Source organism: Acanthochromis polyacanthus, chromosome 1 (assembly GCF_021347895.1).
Source record: "Acanthochromis polyacanthus isolate Apoly-LR-REF ecotype Palm Island chromosome 1, KAUST_Apoly_ChrSc, whole genome shotgun sequence".
Lineage (NCBI taxonomy): Eukaryota > Metazoa > Chordata > Actinopteri > Pomacentridae > Acanthochromis > Acanthochromis polyacanthus.
In genome coordinates this window covers 33075281-33096135 of record NC_067113.1, presented here as the reverse complement: position 1 = coordinate 33096135, position 20855 = coordinate 33075281, and the positions used below count along the sequence as shown (strand labels likewise).

The following is a 20855-nucleotide window of genomic DNA, read 5'->3' as shown; positions in this document are numbered from 1 at the left end:
TCAAACACCTTGAATAGTTAATAAGTTAAAAAAAAGAACACTGAATAAATACCAAAAAAATGCAAAGTTATTTTTGTAAGGTAGTAATCTATCCAGAGGTAGCACAGACTCATCATCTTTACTGTACGCAGACCCATTCTGAGCCATGAAAAACCCCTGCATTGGTAATGTTTATAGGAGTTTTACGTTGCTTTAGGGCTGATTATTCCCTAAACAGACTGTGTGGGCTGCTAGTCCTGGAGCCCTGAGGCTACACACTCATTAGGCCTCTTTCCTGAAACACAGCGAACATGTGAGTTCAAATGAGAACAGGGATCCCTTCTGTGATGTGCAGGTAAAGAGCCTTTTAAAACCGCAATTACGACATGGCTGCTGTCCAAAAATAGAAGAAAAAAAAATGTACCCCTTGGGGGGAGGTTACTGATGCGACCATATATTTACCTAAACGCTGCTAAACACCACACTGGAAAAAATGCTCCTCTCAAAACAAGAAAATAGCTTATTTCAAGGAACGTTTACTTTGAAATAAGTGAACAAATCTGCCAATAGAACAAGTGGCTTGGTAAGATTTGTTAAAATATGATATTTAGGATCTCAAAATTAGCTGGAAAACTTATTTTAAGCTTTATTTTACCAGGATTGTCAAGCTTAGGTGTCTTAAAATCAGCCAGATATGCAAAAAAAGAAAAAGAAGCAGTTTTTCACTCAAAAATAGATTTTCACTTTCATGTAGCCTCCTAATTTGAGATGTGTTAACCCTCCTGCTGTCTTCCTTTATGGGCACTAAAAAATATTGTTTCCTCGTCTGAAAAAAAATACAAAAAAATTGAAAAAAAAATTCCCAAAATTTCTGAAAATTTGCAAAACCTTCAGGAAGAAAATTCCAATAATTTCTTAAAAGTTTCCCTTAAAAGTTTAATTTAACAAAGAAAAAAATCCCCCAAATTCGGCAAGAAAATTCTTCAAATTCAAAAAATGAGTAAAAATCTTCCAAAAAAAATCCTAAAAATATCTAAAGTGATTCCATATATATCAGTAAAACTTCTCATATTTTCTTTAAGAACATTCACATAAAAATCGACCAAAATCCAGCGAAATTCGCTGGATTTTGGTCGATTTTTATGTGAATATTCTTAAAGAAACATTTTTAAAATTTCTTTTTTTTCCACCAAAAAATGTTCAAAAATTTCCCAAAAATGTTGAAAATGTGGACATCAGAATTTTCACTGTGAAAATATATTTTTTTTACATTTTCAAACTTTAAAACGGGTCGATCTGACCCGCAGGACGGCATGAGGGTTAAACTTATTTTGAGTTTTCTTGTAAAATTCAACTCAAAACAAGATAATTTCAAGATTGTTTGACCTAACAATTTATTTAAGATCCATCGTCTTAAAACAAGTCCCTCCATCTTCCTGAAACGTCGCTTGTGAAGTTAATTTTTTTGCAGTGCACGGCGTCCCTCAAAACTTTGCTCACATCCCCTCCGTCAGCGTCAGGCTTTATTAGAAAATCCATTTCACCTGCCGGCCGGCCCGACCAGCGATGGCTGCACTCACCGCCTTTGTGTTTCAGCACTAAGTGACGTTTGGACCCGAGAGTGAAGCTAGCGGTGCATTAGCCTCGTTGGAACAAGCGCTCGGATCGATGGGGCAGAAATGCAAAGGCAGCATCATTGTGTGACTGGCAGCAAGTGTCAGGTAGCTCATGTTGTCCAGGCCCCGTGTCAAATCTGATTATCAGCCGGGCTTTACACGCGTGTGCAAAGCTACAAGAAAAGAACAGCTAGGCAGGGAGGAAAACAGCACTGCAGCAATATTTCTGAATCATATTTGCAGCGTTTAGAGCTCAGGATGGGTGTGTCCGCTCCATCGGGGCAAAAGTAATATCAGGTTTCAGTGCAGATATTTTTAGGTGCACACTCAGACTGGGATCACTTACTGTCCTCTAATGCAACGAATCTAACTGATAAAATAAAATAATAATGGAGAGTAATGAGAGCTATGTTATGTTATCCCATCAAACACAAGATCGGCGCTCAGTTTTACCGTTTCCGTGATAAATGTTCCAGTTTCTGAACGCGTTTTAGTATTTTTTTCTGCATTCAAGTCAGGTCATGTCCAGACAGATGAGATAATCTCTTTGCCTTTTTTTCCTTTTTGGCCGTGAGCAGCCAAAGTGACACAGCATTTAGTTTTGGCTCCAGATCAAAAATCACTTCCAAACCTAAATCAATTTCTGGCCGCAGAGGAGAAGAAGAAGAAGAAGAACGAGCCTTCGCCACAAGCCGAGCAGCTGCAGTTTTCTTTGTCATCCATCTGGAAAATAAAACAGTGACGTGACGCCACATTCTGGCTTTTTGTCCACTTTCTGATCACATATCTGGTAAATCTTATTATAAGACAAACAGATATGAGCAAAACGATATGGATCAGCACCAGAAATGACATTTATTTATCATTATTCCCGGTTTAAAGTTTGAAAATGTGGAGGGAAAATATATAATTTCACAGTGAAACTTCTGATGTTCACATTTCAGCATTTTTGGGAAATATTTGAACATTTTTTGGTGGAAAAAAGAAATGTTAAAAACGTTTCTTTAAAAACATTCACAAAAAAATCAACCAAAATCCAGCGAAATTCGCTGGATTTTGGTTGATTTTTATGTGAATGTTTTTAAAGAAAATAGAAGTTTTACTGATAAATATGTGATCACTTGAGATAGTTTTACTCCTTTTTTGGAAGATTTTTACTCATTTTTTAAAAAATATTTACAAGAATTTTCTTGCCAAATTTGGGAGATTTTTTTGAATATATTTTTTAAGGGAAACTTTTAAGGAATTACTTACATTTTCTTTCTGAAGGTTTTACAAATTTTCTTAAATTTGGGAATATTTTTTTGCTGAATTGTTTGATTTTTTTTTTTTTTTAGGCAAGGAAACAATTTTTTTTGGTGCCTGTAAATGAGGACAACAGGAGGCTAAAATCAGCTTTTGTTTTGAGGACACATGCGGTTTTCTTAGTTTCATGACCTCTTAAGTTCTTGCGAGTGATTACAGTTGACTACAGCTGCTGACTCCTCTGGGCCAGTTTAAATAAGGCCCATTTGATCCAATCAACAGACTCCCCAAGCCGTAAAATCTACGGCGGTAAAGCTTAAGGTGCTCAGCAAAGATCTGAAAAAGGAAATCGTTGACTTGAGCAAGTCAGCAAAGGCATTGGAGCCATTTCAAAGCAGCTTCAGATCCCAAAATCATCTGTTTGTCAGGTTAAAGTTCATGGTCCAGTTGTGTTACTGCCACCATCAGGAATAAAACACAAACTACCACCTGCTGCTGAGAGACGATTGGTCAGGATGGTCAACCAAAATTCGCCCCAAAACAGGTCTGAATGAATGAGAAGCTGCTGGAACAGCTTAGTGACACTGAATCTGAAGGAGCGGTTGAAATCGGAAACGGCTGTAATGTCACACCAGACCAGCAGACAAACACAACATATAATGATGTCGTAAGCCTGTTAGCAAACAGTTGCTTATTTACACATCGAACAGACACAGACATGACAGTGTTTTCTCTCTATGATGTTTGAATCCCAAACATTTTAGCAAACAGTAAGTATTTGCATCAAAAGTTGACCGTTAGATTTGTACCTACGGTAACTCTGGCTGACTTCACTAACATAAACATCCATCCATTATCTAAACACTGCTTCATGCTCTTTAGGGTCATGGAGGGCTGGAGTCTAGTCCAGCTGACTGAGGGTGAAGGCAGGAGACACCTGTACAGGTAACTACACATAGAGACAAGCAATCACTCACATTCACACCTCCAGACAAATTAGAATCACCAGTTAACCTCAGCATGTTTTTGGACCGTGGAAGCCCAGAGGAAACCCACACATGCACAGGTAGAACATGCAAACTCATGCAGAAAGACCCCCAAAGGACCGGGGATCTTCTAGCTGCAAGCCGTCAGTGCTAACCACCAAACCACTGTGCAGCTCCTAAAATAAAAAAAATCTGCTTTTCTTATTTTGGTTTTCACAATTTAACTGCTGGTTTTGAACCGGCGCTTGTCGATTTGTTGCAGGTAAAGCGCTGTGAAGTGTCAAGAAACTTCTCAGTTCTCAGAGAAACGAGCGTTCAGTTTCACACAGCACAGTGTGAAATACAAACCTGATGATTCCAGCCGGCATCACATGACTACACAGCAGTATACGCGCACATTCCTCTGATTTTATACTATATATTCTTAGATGTGTCTTCAGTCTTTGCATTTCTGCAGGAATGTGCACGGATGGGACTGTAAATGATCCATAAACTCGCTGGAGTCCCACCGATTTGAAGTCAGACATTCAGTGCTTGGTGCTCAGCAGATGGTTCTGTTAGGCTGAGTTCAGGGCAAACTGCACATTCCTGTACTTCAGTTACACAAGTCAGCTTAAACAAATACAGAAGATAACCTGGTTACCTTGGGTCTAAAATCACTTTTACTCCTCACTCTAGCCTTCCTCTTGTCTTCACCAAAAAATGTTGTTGCCTTGTCTGAAAAAAGTCCAAAAATTCAGAAAAATTTTCCCTGAAATTTATAAAAAAAATTGCAAAATCTTCAGGAAGAAAATTCCTGAATAGTTTAACTCAAAAGTTTTATTTTTTTAAATATAAAATCTCCAATTTTTTTTTTGGTTGATTTTTTTCTGAATGTTCTTAAAGATTTTTTTAATTTGTTTTTTTTCCACCAAAAAATGTTTAAAAAATTCCTAAAAAAAATTTGAAAATGTGAGAATATATATATTTTTTCCACATTTTTGAAACTTTAAAATGGGTCAATTTGACCCACAGGACAACAGGAGGGTTAAAGTAGCTCAGTCCAGTTGTTCACCAGCATGAACCAGATTGAAACATGTCAGCAGTTTTTAATTCTGTTAATTCTATAGCGTCATATGTAAAAACATAACAACGAGGCACACAAGCAAGAGAAGGTGTTTTTTTCATTCATGGCTTCACATTTATTCAATTAGTTAATCTGAAAGACTTTGATTTGGCCCTTTTGGTGTGTTCTGACAGAGATTTATTTTGGTGCTTTTTACCTTTTTTTTTTTTTTTTTTTGGATGATCCTAATGAAAGTCTTCAGCCAAAAGTGTGAAAGTAACATAGAAGGATCAAAAGTCTTCAGTCCATCTTGACAGCAGGAGTTTGTGATTATATACTGAGCATCTCAAACCCTTCGTCCATCCCTAGTTTAACCCTCCTGCTGACTTCATTTACAGGCACCAAAAAAATTGTTTCCTTGTCTGAAAAAAGTCCAAAAATTCAGCAAAAAAAATCCACAAGATTTCTGAAAATGTGCAAAACCTTCAGGAAGAAAATTCCAATTGTTCGTGTAAAGTTTCCCTTAAAAGTTTGATTTAAAAAATCAACCAAATTTGGCAAAAAAATTCTCAAAAAATGAGTAAAAATCTTCCAAAAAAATCCTTAAAGTGTCTAAAGTGATTACATATACATCAGTAAAACTTTTAATATGTTCTTTGTCGTTTTGTGTCTAGTTTTTGTCTTTCTGTGTCTTCTTTTTTGCCGCTTTGTGTCTCATTTTTGTAATATTGTGTCTTGTTTTTGTCTGACTTTTGTCATTTTGATCATAGAGTAAAATACTGTCATTCAGTTAGTATAATAGTTTTGATGTTTTCAGTATTAATCTACATTGTATAAAATAATTAAATAAAAAAGCCATTGAATGAGAAGGTGTGTCCAAACTGCTGGAAGTTAGCGCTTTTTTTTTCTTTTTTTTGCGCATTGAAATTTGAGGCTGTGTTTGGACGACAATATGTCAAGAACTGTTGAAGATAAATCTTGAAAATTTCACTGTTATTTCTCAAAACGTGTATGATTTATCCCTGAAAAATTTAAGAAACCATTTAAAATCAAAAAATATATCTTCAGGCACTTCAGAGCTGGTCAAGCAGACCTGGTAGCTGTTAAATGACGTAAATAGAATTCCAACTTGGGGGAAAAAAGTACATTTTTGAAGAAGGTTTAATTTCACGCAGCCAAAGTAATAATGACAATATGATCAGTATAGCATAAAAATAAGGAACAGTGTGGCCTGTAGAAAGTAATACAAGCAGAGAAGCCATCAAAAATCAAATGAATACGATCGCAAAAGTGATTAAAAACTAAGTAAAGACTATGTGGTGTGGCATCGCTGTGCTTGACGGAGCGTCTCGTAGCCAATCAATGTGATTACAGCATGCCGGCTAAAATGTGCTTCTCACATGACGGCCTGTCATGTATGTCAGTGAACGCACGTCTTCCACATACATGAGCTTCATCTGCATTTGAGCAGTGAAGACGTGACTAATAGCTTCTCCTCTGCCTTTAATTAGCCACATTTATAATTCATTTGGGGAAAATTAGATTGAACCGTGCAGGCAGGAGCCACAGTGTCGGTGTTGTTCCAGGACTGCAGCTGGTCTCCAGCCAAGACTTACCGTCGTTATCTTCATTAATGTCATCATCAGCGGTGTCGTCATGTGGAAACCACAGAGCTTCGTTTGTGTGGATTATCACGCTGGAGAAACTGTCTGGCTGAAGAGTTTATCTAAATGACACCAGATCAGCTGAACACAAATCAATCCTGAAACTCTGAAACAAATAACTGAATAGTTGATTGATGGAATTAAATGGGAACCGAGTGGGGTCATTTATTGAAGAAAAATGACAAATCTTTGCTCCTTTTTTTAAAATTTCACTTCACAGCTTAGCCTTCTGGTCAGCAATTTTAAAAGATTATCTGAGATTTTGTGACAAAAATATAGTTAATTATTTGAAAGCAAAAGTTTCATCTTAAGTCATTTCACAGTTTTAGAAACATGCATCGATAAAAGATTGACATACTGAGCAATTATATTCCAGTTTATTCTATATACTTGCTTGTTTTCGTTTTCTAGATCAACATACTGACTCCTTTTATTTTCTGTCCTGCTTTTCACCTTGTTGACCATCCTGGCAATTAACTCCATAACATAATAGATGCAACAATTATTTTAAAAAAATTATAAAATATTAATAATTATTTTAACCCTCGTGTCGTCCTGCAGGTCAAAATGACCCGTTTTAAAGTTTGAAAATGTGGGAAAAAATTATAATTTTCACAGTGAAACTTCTGATGTCCACATTTTCAACATTTTTGTGTGTAAAAAAAAGAAAAGTTAAAAATATTTCTCGAGAACATTCACAAAAAAAATCAACCAAAATCCATTTTTTTTGTGAATGTTCTTAAGAGAATATTAGAAGTTTTACTGATATATATGTAATCATTTTAGATATTTTTAAGATTATTTTGGAAGATTTTTAGAATTTTTTTTCAAAATATTTACAAGAATTTTCTTGCCAAATTTGGGGGATTTTTAAAATAATTTTTAAATAAAACTTTTAAGGGAAACTTTTAAGGAATTATTGGAATTTTCTTCCCAAAGGTTTTATAAATTTTCTGAAATTTTAAGATTTTTTTGCTGAATTTTTGGATTTTTTTCAGACAAGGAAACAATATTTTTTGGTGTCCATGAATGAATACAACAGGAGGATTAACTCAGTAGTATTTCTGCCTGGGTGACAACATTTAACCAAACACACAAGTGTTTTGGTAAAAGCACATTTGTTGTTACTTTCCAACACTAATTCTGTCATTCTGGAATTTTCTGGGTAAATTAGAAGTTAATATCATCGCGCTTTGTTTTTTCGTTAAATGTCGGCCACCTCAAAACATTATTTCTTGAATATTATTCACCAAAATGCGGCCACTTCTACAGTTTGTCGTATTTAATGTGCTCCGAGTCAAGTGAGGTCCTCTGAGAGTTAAAGTTGTGTCGGTGCAGTTGACCTGGTCACCAGCTTCCCCTCATTTCCCCGTTCAATTAGCGAGTCCACGTGGTTTCAGGGCCTCAGCCTTTCCAAGGAGGCCTCGGATCAGGAAAAACAACATACCAGCAGCTAATTTGTTTCCCTGTGAAAAGTGAATGGGAGCCTATTTAGAGGGAAGATGTCCGGTTCAAATTCATTTCTACACGACCATGAGGGTCCAGACCAGACCCAGAGCCTTCACGGTGTCTGCAGGAAATCGTAAATCACTTACAGATGACCCGAGGTGAAGGAATTTCTGCTGCAGGGTGGAGACGCTTGTTTGTTTGTCCGACGCATCTGACATGTCTTCCTTAGGAGACGAGTCAAAACTCAGGAACTGCTCCATGTTACAAGATTTTAGTCGCTTTTTGATCCCGACTCATGTACAGATTGGTCTCCACTGCTCGCTTTGAATCCTTCTGTGTGTATTTAAACCAGATTGAAACATTTTAAATAAACTTTATTCATACAACACCTTTCAGGAACAGATAGACAAGTGAACATGAGATGCAAAAGCATTGAACAGAATGAGAACCGCGTATATATAATATATCTGAAACTGAATTAATTCGCGAGCAAAATAATTAAATAATTTTTCCAGCAACTATCCTAGATTACTTTGAAGATTTACAGTTTTTTTTAATCACTCACATGTAGTAGCAAATCATTAATTTGAGTTTTTTTCTGTTAATCAGGCAGCATCTGCTTCATCTTTTGGTGGATTCACTATTTTCTGACACTTTTCAGACCAAATAATGCATTCAGGATAAAAAAATACCAATGAAAATTTTTATTAGTTGTTACTTGCAACCTTAAAAAGAAAACATTAGAGTACAAAATTCAGAACTATGACAGGACGTGCTGCCATTTTTATGCAGTTCATACAGAGCATAAACAAGTGGCTTTAATGATTTGTTTCCTTATGGCCAGAATTATACTTTATTTTCAGGAAAATAAAGGCCTGAAGCAGCACTTCAGACCAGCATGTGGTGCTGCAGCGCTGCACTAGAACCACCACTAAAGTCTAAAAGTTTGCAGCCCTTTAAGGCTCCACAATTTGTCACGTAAAAAAAAAGAAATTGTAGAAATTCTGGGAAATAATTCAAAATAAAATACATGTGCATTGAAAAATATCATAAACCAAAAGCCTTACGGGTCTGTGTGTTTTTCTGGCAATTGGATTTTCCGTTCTGAAACGGGTATTGAAAAACAAAAAACGAGTGGTTATTTGATTTTCGTTTTAAAATACAAAAATTAAAATTGAAATACAAGGCGTTTTTCCTTCTCAGGTAGCTCGCTACGAGACCTGCAAGCATTTTCCTTTAGCCACACAAAAACAAAACGTACCTCAAGGTGTTTCTTCATGTTAAAAGTAGAGTCATTGGATGTGTAAACCAGCAGAGACAAGAAAGTTCTCTACTCGTTAGCCCTCTAAATTTCTAGAAATGCAAACATTTTTTTCATTTTATTTACTTGTATCTTTGTAGCTAAGCTTAATTATGGAAGAGTTACCTCAGGGTTCAACAGGTTTGAGGCCAATCAGAGAAGATATGTTCACCCTAAAAGGTTTTCGTCTTTGGAAAGATGGACTCAGCATTCCTTAGATGGTGTAGGACACTTGATGTTTGAAATACTGACCGACAGCTCAGATTTAACTGTCTGTAGTTCCGTTTTGATGGATGTGAAATTTTCCCTCAAAGCCTCCAGGAGCTGGGTCTTTAAAATAACCGTCGTCTCATTACAGAGTGAAAGCAGCAGTTCCTCCTTAAGGTCAGAGGTTGCAGCATCTGAGGGCCTCTTCAAAAGAAGACGTAGTTGATGAAGATTTTCTGGAGCAGAAAGACCACGACCAAGCAGCCTGGAGATCTGAGGCAGCGTCTCCCTCAGGTGGGTGTCAACAATGTTCACGGTCAGGTCTGTGGTAATCCTGTCAGAAACAAAACAGAAAAAAAACTAGATTATAAATCAACATGTAACCAAAGCACTCTGTGAATAATGCCATAGTATAGGATGAAGTTCAGAAAATGTCAAAGTATAGTTTACTTTTCAAGAATAACATAGTATGGCCTGTAGTTCATAGTACAACATGTCAGCAAAAAACCATAGATTATTTTGTGGTTCAAAAAGCACAAAATGATAGGATGTTGTTTAAAATTGTCATACATGATGTGTGGTTCAAAAAATGTCATAGTGCAGTATATTGTCAAAATAGTATGTTATTCAAGAAAACATCAGAGTATGTGGTCTAAAAAAACACAGACTAATAGTTCATTGGACAAGTAAAAGTATAGTAATTTTTTAAACTGTTTGAATTCTTATGTGTTGCTAAAAAAAACAAACAATAAAAACGTCATAGTAATATGTCAATTAAAAAAGGCTGTAGTATAACATGTCACTCTAAAAACATCAGAGTTTAGCCTTTAGTCCACAAAACGTTGTTCTGTCCCGGCTGTCTGAAGGAGCAACACAGAAACAGTCCAAACGATGGTTTCCACAAGGTTAGACGAGTATTTATTTCCATCCGTCCGTCCGTCCTTCCATCCTTCCATCCTTCCGTCCTTCCATCCTTCCTTCCTTCCTTCCGTCCGTCCATCCTTCCTTCCTTCCATCCATCTTTCCATCCTTCCATCCTTCCTTCCGTCCGTCCATCCCTCCATCCTTCCATCCTTCCTTCCATCCTTCCTTCCTTCCGTCCTTCCGTCCGTCCATCCTTCCATCCTTCCTTCCTTCCGTCCATCCTTCCAGCCTTCCAGCCTTCCTTCCATCCTTCCTTCCTTCCGTCCTTCCATCCTTCCTTCCTTCTGTCCATCCTTCCTTCCTTCCTTCCGTCCTTCCGTCCTTCCGTCCGTCCATCCTTCCATCCTTCCTTCTGTCCTTCCTTCCTTCCTTCCTTCGTCCATCCTTCCAGCCTTCCATCCTTCCGTCCTTCCATCCTTCCTTCCTTCTGTCCATCCTTCCATCCTTCCATGCTTCCTTTCGTCCTTCGTTCCTTCCATCCTTCCTTCCTTCTGTCCATCGTTCCATCCTTCCATCCTTCCATGCTTCCTTCCGTCCTTCGTTCCTTCCGTCCTTCCATCCTTCCTTCCTTCTGTCCATCCTTCCTTCCTTCCTTCCGTCCTTCCGTCCGTCCATCCTTCCATCCTTCCTTCTGTCCTTCCTTCCTTCCTTCCGTCCATCCTTCCAGCCTTCCATCCTTCCGTCCTTCCATCCTTCCTTCCTTCTGTCCATCCTTCCATCCTTCCATCCTTCCATGCTTCCTTCCATCCTTCGTTCCTTCCGTCCTTCCATCCTTCCTTCCTTCTGTCCATCGTTCCATCCTTCCATCCTTCCATGCTTCCTTCCGTCCTTCGTTCCTTCCGTCCTTCCATCCTTCCTTCCTTCTGTCCATCCTTCCATCCTTCCTTCTGTCCTTCCGTCCTTCCTTCCATCCATCCATCCATCCATCCTTCCATCCTTCCGTCCGTCCTTCCATCCTTCCTTCCATCCATCCATCCATCTATCCTTCCTTCCTTCCATCCATCCATCCATCACATTGTTTTACAGGAGCACAGGATGTTTGTTCTGTGTCTGGGTGCTGAGTCAGCCTGAAGCTTTGTGAGCCTGAGGCTGGTTTTACTGCAGACTGATGTCTGCCTGCAGAGAAACACTAAACCTGAAACACCGCAGCATTTATACACTTACACTGCCCCCAAAGCTCCAGTTACACCGTTAGTAATCTGCACCGTCATCATACATAGACAGACAGACAGACAGACATGTGATGTGTTAAACTGTGATGTTAGCAGTCGTTGTTGTTGTTTCCGTGGTTGTTGCTCCTCCTTGAATGTGAACACTCCCTGAATTCCAGCATTTAGAGGCCTCCCGCCCACAACATCCACTTCACTTCTGTCTCATTCTCTGGAGTGAATCAGACCCACAGACATGTAGTAAGACAAGAAAATGAGAGCAGTAAAATACATAAACTTTGCCGTTTTAAACCTGTTAGCGCCCTGTTTCATCTGCCTGTGTGGTTTCATGTTTCATGGTCTAATTTAATGAACAACCAGAGGTGGGGGACGGTTCAGCTCCAGTTCAGTCCTAAATCATGTCTGATACGTTTTTCTTTTTGGACATAACTGTAGGCTGTTTATCTGTTTAGTCTTCCAACTAATACAGGGGAAAAAACAATAAATCAAGTTTTTTCTGTTGGCTGGTCAGAAGTCTTGTGTAAAAATGTTTTTTTCTACACAATTATTTTTCTATTTTATGCAATATTGAGATTTTAGACATAAAAGTTTTTCTGCACACTTGATATATACAAGTCATTTTGAACACTCTATTTTTATATATAATTTATGCAATGTTACACACTGCTTCTTTTCTATTCTGTAACCAATCTACCTCTACCTACCAGCAACCAAATAACCCACAAACAAACAAACAAACAATTCACAATTTAGTCTCTGTGGAGCAGCATTTAATTAGAATTCATCCAAAGCAGTCCAATGCTTTTTGTCGTTTTTGAACACTAAGGACACTTTTTATCGTGATATATTCCGGTCCAAGTTTGAGGAAATGGTATTTTATTTGACTGTTTCTGTTTTAAGAGGCTTTTCCGCTGCGGTATTTCTTTTATTGCTCTTCTGAATTCATCTGATAGCACAAGATACTGCAGCTCTAAAGTTTAGCTTTTTGACTTCAGGTTTTATGACTAAACTGTGGACAGTTTACATCCTAAACACTGCTCACAGTGTCAATACACTGAATAATAATGCTTGGCATCAGCAAAAAATCTTCTTTGAGTTATGACAACATCTAATGAAATTATTTTTAGCCAACAATCTAAGTCGGGTTAGAAAAATTACAATTTCCTTGACAAAGAAAAACATTTTTAAGTTTCATTTTCTTCAGCAGGCTTTAGATTTTTAAGACGAGGTAGAACTTCATTCATCCTCAAATTAATTTTTGCCAGATTCTCCTCAGAAAACACAAAAACGATCCATGAAAATACGGCATTTAGTAGAAAAGCAATACGTGAGTGAAAATGAACACAAATGAGCTCAAATGAGACGAGAATAATAAATAATACGGCTAATGATTCTGATTTCGTAAAGAAGAGCAACTGTGGCTCGTATATTTTTTCACATTTTCACTTAATTCAACAACAAAACAGTCGATCAGTAACTTAATTTGTTTATAAACCCTTTTAACAGACCGAATTTTGAAAATCAAGGAGCCCGGCACGGTGAAAGATAATTATCAAGCCAAAATGAGTTCAACTTACACACATTACCAGCATTATTATGTCAACTCCGTAAAGAAGGGTTTTTTTCCTTACAGTCACTTATTTAATTCATGTAGATCCCCTGAATTTGCGTGTGAAGAGCCGCTGGAAGGTTTTGTGTCTGAAAATGACGCCGTTTATCAGAGATGAAACATCAACAAATACCAGAGAACATCTTTTCTGAATGTGCACCGTCATGCTCACCATCAACAAACACCCGCTCTTCTGTAAAACCGCCACCTGAGGGCGCTCTTTGCTTCCTTTTGACTCTCCAGCCCCGTTTGGAAAACAATGATTGGGAAATGTCGCCCTCAGTCATGTCTGCCAGGCTAAAAAAAAAAACCTTCCATAAGCTCTGTTCTGTAATTTATTCACATTTAAGATTCAGAGTGAGGTTTAGTAGGAAGAGGAGGGCAGGATTTTGGTGAAACATACAAGGAATTTTTGCCTTGAAGACAAAAATGAGGACAAAAATTCCAACTAGTAGAAGAACCCACATGCAGCGGGTCATGTATTGACTAATGCCTCGTCATGTGTGTGCAGGTCAACAGAAAGGCCTGCATGATGCCTTCATGATCACTTTGTGTTAATCTGGATGTGATGTTTGTGTCTCTGACCTAAAAAACAACAACAATCAGGTCTGTGAGGTGTTGCGTAACGAGGGGGGGAAAAAGAGACACACGGCATTTAGGGTGTTTTTTTTTTTTTTTACTGTATTATTGGATAAAATCTATAAAATATTCCACAGAAAAAATACATCATGAATCATCATCTCATCAGCCGGCATCCTTCAGACAGAATCAAAAACATACAGATTGTGCTTTCATACGTTTATAAATAACACTGCAGCCGCCTGCTTGGTTGTGTTCAGTCCTGCAGATTACAGATTATGTAAAAAAGGAAAAACAAAACCGGAGAAAGCGGTGTTTTTCTGTGTGTCTGTGCAAAAACAAGTTGTTGTCGGCAGCAGCAGTGAGCCACTCAAAAAAACAAAAAAAAAAAACAAGCTGCAAACTCCTCCTACTGAACAAGTGACGCAAACTGCTTCCTCCTCCTCCTCCCTCAGCTAGTTCAGTCAGCCTGTCAGGACGCATTAAGCTCATCGTGCTCGGCGAGAAAAGGGAAGAAAAAAAGGCAAAGAAGAGGGAAAGAAACGGAGATGGCTGTTATCAATGAAGCTCCACAGACAAAGCAAACGTCAGTAGTAAGGCACGCAAGAGATGCAGACGAGGACGGGTCGCTTTGGTCGGACAGGAAAGAGTTTATCTGTCTGTACATGGCTCATGGTGTAAAAAAAACAAAATAAAACAGGAGTGTCCAGGTAAACTAACAACAACCAGGAGGTAGAACCAGGAGTAAACCACAGACAGGCGAAGCTCTTTTAGGGGTTTCAGGTAGAAACGGCTAGAAAACGGTTAGAAAACATCCCCAACATCGCGGTAAAAACGCATCGGAAGGCCGTAAAAACACACACAGTTTGCAATTTTTGTTGAGACACGGCGAAGAGGATCAGCTCCTCGGTCGTTGCGGTTTAACCTTCCTGTTGTCCTCATTTAAAAACTATCGTTTCCTTGTCAGAAAAAAAATAAATCAGCAAAAAAATTCTCCCAAATTTCAGAAAATTTGCAAAACCTTCAGGAAGAAAATTCCAATAATTCCTTAAAAATTTCCCTTAAAAGTTTGATTTAAAAAAATCCCACAAATTTGGCAAGAAAATTCTTGTAAATATTTTCAAAAAATGGGTAAAAATCTTCCTAAAAATATCTAAAGTGATTCCATATATTTCAGTAAAGCTTCTAATATTTTCTTTAAGAACATTCACAAAAAAATCAACCAAAAGATTTTTTTGTGAATGTTGTTAAGAAACTTTTACTTTGACATTTCTTTTTTTCCACCAAAAAAATGTTCAAAAATTTCCCAAAAATGTTGAAAATGTGGACATCAGAAGTTTTCTGTGAAAATTCTTTTTTTCTCCACATTTTCAAACTTAAAATTTGCAAAACCTTCTGGAAGAAAGTTCTAATAGTTCCTTAAAAGTTGCCCTTAAAAATTTAATTTAAAAAAAAAACTAATTTGACAAGAAAATTCTTGTAAATATTTTCAAAAATTGAGTAAAAATCTTCAAAAAAAATCCTAAAATTATCTAAAATGATTCCATATATATCAGTAAAACTTCTCATATTTTATTTAAGAACATTCACATAAAAATCAACCAAAATGCAGAGAAATTCGCTGGATTTTGGTAGATTTTTTTCATGAATGTTCTTAAAGAAACATTTTTTTGACATTTTTTCCAACAAAAAATGTTCAAAAATCTCCCAAAAAATGTTGAAAATGTGGACATCAGAAGCTTCACTGTGAAAATATTTAGTTTTCCCACATTTTCAAACTTTAAAACGGGTCAATTTTGACCCGCAGGACGACACGAGGGTTAAAAATACAAATCTGAAGCTGCGTCCGTGTTGGATTTAAATACAAGCTGCCGATAAGGAGGAAAAAAAACTGTACTTCTTGTCTGTTTTCACGGTCGTAAAGAAACTAAATTATAAGTTACACTCACACCCGAGCAAAAGGCGCCGAAATAAGAATGTCTGCTGCTGCTTCCGGTTGATTTTTCATTCATAAATAAGAACACTATTAGATAAAAGGCGCTCGGACAAAAGTTCAGCCTCTCAAATAAACAAACAAACATAAAGACGCTGCCACAGAGACTTCCACCTGATGTCAGTTTCAGTTTTAAAGGTCCAAGGAGCCGCTCAGCGCCGATACTGAAAGGAAACCCCGGCCTTTGCCCCCCCGGCTGCCTGAAGCCGAAGCACGCCCTCTTAAGTAATTGAAGGGATTTCAATTAATAATCAACCCGGCTGTGATCTGACAGACCGAGTGACGCGTGAACCAGCTCAGGTTGCTGCTGCTGCTGCTGCTTTCACTTAAAACGTACAAAAACCAGCAGAGCAAAGCGACAGAAACAGCCGGAGAGTCAAGGCTCCATCTGCATTTACAGTCAATTAATTAAAATCTGCTCCCCCCCCCCCCCCTATCGCTGCACGTGACAGAACTGCTCCTGCACGTGTTGCAATAATAGTTTTTGCTGAGCGGCGATGTCTCATCATGTCTGATCTAGTTTGACTGAAGATTAATCACCTTCTGCTCATAAAGAAAACCCGTTTCAAAGTCCAGGTGTGTTTCTACAACCTGTCAGAGGAGACACCGGAGGTTTTCTGCTTTTTAAAAATGCATTTCCACAGGCGGAGATGCAGTTTGAAGGAGCAAATATTTTCCTCAGTGCTACTTTGTTCACTGTTCTGTCTGTAAAATGGAGGATGTTAATGCAAAAGTTCATTTAAAATGAGAATAACAACAGAGAAAAGCTGTAAATTCTGTAAAAAGTCTGCATTTTCATTTCAGTAATTCAATAATTTAGCAAAATAATGATGAATGATTGTCCGTCAGTCAACTCTTAATCAGCTAATTGTGTGTGGGCTGATAATCAGTTAATCATAGAGTTGTAGTTTAAAGTCACAAGTATTTTCTTCAATTAGTCCGTTGATTGTTTTGTTCATAATGTGTCAGGACAGAAGTTAATTTAAAGTGAGAATAACGGAAAAATAAAGCGGCAGATTGTTTAAACTTTCATTATTTGGGGGATAAAAAGTTAAAAAAAGGTTTCTAATTATATTTGTTGGTCCAAAATTCAATTTAAAATGAAAACAGTAACAGAGAAAAGAGGAAATTTTTAAAGATTTTCTTCTTTTCTGTTTTGGAAAGTACATAAATTAATAATTAAACTATTAATCAGCTAACTGTGTCGTGCAAAAGTGTCTCAGAATGGATGTTTTTCTAATATTATGAGATGATTATCTGCTGTGATCAATAATTTTAACTGGTTCCTCATAAAGGCAGAAGGTTTAGTGTTTGATTCTACTTGAAGCCAAATAAAACTTTTCAGGTGGAGCCTTAAAAATCCGATCTCATGTCAGAGTTTCTGTTCAGCAGCTCGTCGGTCCATCCAGCAGAAGTTCAGGAGTCCGTCTCTGTGATCAGGACTTGACCAGGATCTCCATGATGTGGTCCAGCTCGTTCAGGTCCATCAGACACGACTGCAGGCTCCCGGCCGTCGAGTGGCTCTGAGGTCTGAGCTTCACGTCCTCGTCGGGCCACAGAGACACGCTGAGGGGCCACAAGGGGCCCGACGCCCAGGCAGAAGGCAGGTCCGACGTCTCGTACATCGACGTGTCAATGTCCTCGAAGATGTCGTCCAGGGCGAGGTCGCCCAGGTAGCCCACGGCGCTGACCGTTTCTGGTTTCTGCTGCTCGGAGCCGTCGGCCTCCTGAGAGCTGAGTTCTGGTGGAGCTTCTCCCTCCGAGCAGCCGGGACACGTCACCGTCGCGTCCTCCCTGAAGTCGTCCCTGAGCAGGCAGGAGTCGGGGTGGACGTCGCAGCCGCCCACGCCGTCGCTGCGCATCTCCTCCTGGATCTGCCGCAGCGTGTTGATGAGCAGCACCGAGCGCCGCAGGCTGAGCTCCACGCCGGCATGGTAGCGCTGCAGCTTCTCCAGGCAGAGGCCCAGAACCAGCTGGCGCTGCTGCAAGCGGCTGGCGTCGGACCTGGACGGGTCCAGAAGGCCGTCCTGCCCGTCCTCGTCCTCATCCTGCTGCTTGTCCTCTGCGGCCTCAGAGACGACCTCGGCCTCCTCCAGGCAGCTCCACTTCCGCTTCACACCACGACCCAGCATTGACCTGGTTAAAGGAGGAAGAAAACACCAGTTACAGTGAGATAACGTGACCAGCACGCCGTTTAGACTGCAGCAGCGCAGCTAATATCAACATGTTTACACTTTCAGGATAAAACACAACAAATTATTAGAGGACTTCTGCAAAAATGCAACCATGTCAGGCTGGAAAACCGTCTAAAACAGGCAGACAGGCTGTTTACTGTGATTTAAACGAACATTTTAATGATGAAAACCAAACTATCACTGCACAGTTCATTGAAAGATTATTGAAATCTGTTATATGACTGAGTGCAACATCAAAATGTGTCAGACCATATGATTATAAATGAAGCACTGTGATGCTGTGAGGCACTACAAGGATGCTTTAGTCCTGCAAAAATCACATTTTTATTACTTTAATTGGAAAAGAAATGCAAAAATTGCTATTTTTGAAAAAGTAGCAACTCATATCCATCAGAATAATCACAATATGAATTTTATTGCAATTTGGTTACACACATTTTCAGAATCAATGACACGCTGAGGCATTACTTTCTTCATAATTCCTTATTTTTCATATTTTACATGTAGAATATTTTGGACATTTTGTGCCATAAACTCTTGGAAGACGAGCCTTTGAATAAAAAAACATTTAAATGACAAATAACATATTTTAATAATCAATTCCACATTGGCACATTATTTTCTAGATAATTATTTCTCATTATGTTTTCCACATACCTATGAAATGTGTAAAATGTTAAAATATTGTGTTTATTATTTCAGATTTTTTTATCATATTTTAACACAGACTCTTGGGAAATCAGAGTTTTCCATAAAATTATATAAATTACAATTAAAATATTTGAAAAACCACATGATTATTTAGTCAGCAAAAAACACTTCATTTTCATATTAATTTCAGTAGAAAATAAACACAAAATTTTATATTTTTGCTAAAACTGTGACTTTTATATCAAAATAATCCCAATATAATGTTTTTTTGCATTATTGCTGCACATATTTTCACAATAAATTACACATCTATGCATTATTTTCTTGATAATTCCTTATATATTTTTAGATTTTAGACGTTTAATATCCCTGAAATGTTGTGACATGGACTGCTGGGAGATTAGCAGTAGCTCTAAAAATATTCATTATATTATTCCACTTTTTTTTCAAATTTTAATGTCTATTTTTGCATAAAAATACATAAATTAAAATTAAAATATTTTAAAAACTAGATAATTGTTCAGTACAGCAAAAATACATAATTTTTATATTAGTTTCAGTGGAAAAAAACCACAAAAATTTGGATTTTTGTTCAAACTGTGCCTGAACTAACGCTTTTTGCTGCATGCCTTCAGTGATGAGAATACGTTCTCATCACTGAATTACACATCTGAGGAATATTTTTGCGGAATTCAAATCTTAACGTGGACTTTTGCTTAAAAAACACATAAATTACAATTAAAATAGTTTAAAAACTACATGATTGTTTAGTACAGCAAAAAAAAAATAATTATATATTAACTTAAGTGGAAAAAAACACAAAAAATTGCATTTTTGCTAAAATTGTGATTTAGAAATCAAAATTACGCAATCAGAATTACACATTTACTCGATATTTTCTTGATTATTCTGGATTTTGTTGCAGTGTTTTGCTTATATGACATTTTTTTGAAATTTTTCTTCTCTTTTGGGACTCTTGGGAGACGAGCATTAGCTTAAAAAATATTCAAATAACAGTATTTTTGCAGATTAATCTCCACATTATGATCGATTAACTGTAATTTGTAGAACCGCTTCTCGCTGAACTTTTTAACTGAAACCAAGTGATTGTGAGCTCAGACACTTTCAGTTCCACCACAAACACATCTGCACTTAAACGCAGCACAACCTGGGGGAGTTTAAACCCTGGAAGTGTGAGTTTTATTTTACATTTTCAGGGATTTAAAAGGGAGCATTTAAAGCAGTGTGAGTCAGCGGCAGACCCCTCTGCAGCCTGACAGACTTTCACTCATCCTCAGACCTGGTTTAGCCACAGAACAGCTCCGAAATGTGGATTTAAAGCAGAACTAAAAGGACACGGAGCCCCTTTTTGGCTCTTTTTGGTGGGAGTCTGAGCAAACTGAAGCAGATCAGGTGATTTAAACACAGTGAGAAAGTCAAACGTGGGATTAAATTAAACTTCTCTGCTCAGTTTCCACTCATAAATGAGATTTTATTCCCACTCTGTGCTACTTATATCACCCCTCACCCCACTCAGCGCCGCTTAAAGCCAGTTTAAAGGGAATTTTGAAGTGAAAAATGACAAAAAAGAGGCTGAAAACCAACCTTACGTGTCCTTGGGAGGTGTCATGGGCTGCTGCTGCTGCTGCGGGTCTGTCTGTCGTGTCTCCGGCTCGGTTCTCTCCGTCGCTGCGTTCCTGCGCTGCGGAGTAAAGAGGAATGTTCGGTCGGTCCACGGCGGCGGGGGGAGGAGGAGAAGGACGGAGGAGGAGGAGGAGGAGGCAGGGCAGCCGAGCACCGAGCACCGGGGGAGGGGTGTGGGGAAGCTCCGGAGAACCAGGGCTCCGGAGCTCATTGGCCCTCCGAGCCGCTGATCAAGCCTCCGCCTCCGCCACTCACGGGGCAGCGAATGTGCGAATGTGAGAGCCGCTGATGCGTTCAGAGGCGGCTCGGACAAAACACGGGGCGACACGTGAACGAGCCCGAAGATGTGGTTGATCATTGACGAGAAGAGCTTTAATGTTCGGTCCTGCACATGCAAAGAGTGACGCTGACAACAACAGTACTACTAAGAAAAAAGAGGATAAAAGTAGCAGAAAAACCTTCTGCAAGGAGTAGTTACGCAATATTACTGAAGTAAAAGTACAATTTTATCTGGTTAAGGTGCTCAAAGTCTGCATGTAATCTAAAAACTGGATACAAAGTACATTTACTCAAGTATTGTACAGTTTTGAGGTAGTTTAC

The 20855-nt window shown here is 38.3% G+C and overlaps 1 protein-coding gene across 1 annotated transcript; it reads right to left on the bottom strand.

Annotated features, from left to right (window-relative positions):
* Positions 1–13836: 13836 nt before the first annotated feature.
* On the bottom strand, positions 13837–20580 carry si:dkey-177p2.6 (uncharacterized protein LOC568712 homolog). The gene is made up of 2 exons (XM_022202268.2): positions 20217–20580; positions 13837–17901 (listed from the first exon to the last, which is right to left on the bottom strand). The coding sequence occupies exon 2, from the start codon at positions 17895–17897 to the stop codon at positions 17202–17204; it is 696 nt and encodes a 231-aa protein (XP_022057960.1). The 5' UTR covers positions 17898–17901; positions 20217–20580; the 3' UTR covers positions 13837–17201.
* Between the last annotated feature and the right edge of the window lie 275 nt (positions 20581–20855).

Excerpts from the sequence above, each read along its gene's own strand:
- si:dkey-177p2.6 (XM_022202268.2), bottom strand. The coding sequence starts at position 17,897 with ATGCTGGGTCGTGGTGTGAAGCGGAAGTGGAGCTGCCTGGAGGAGGCC.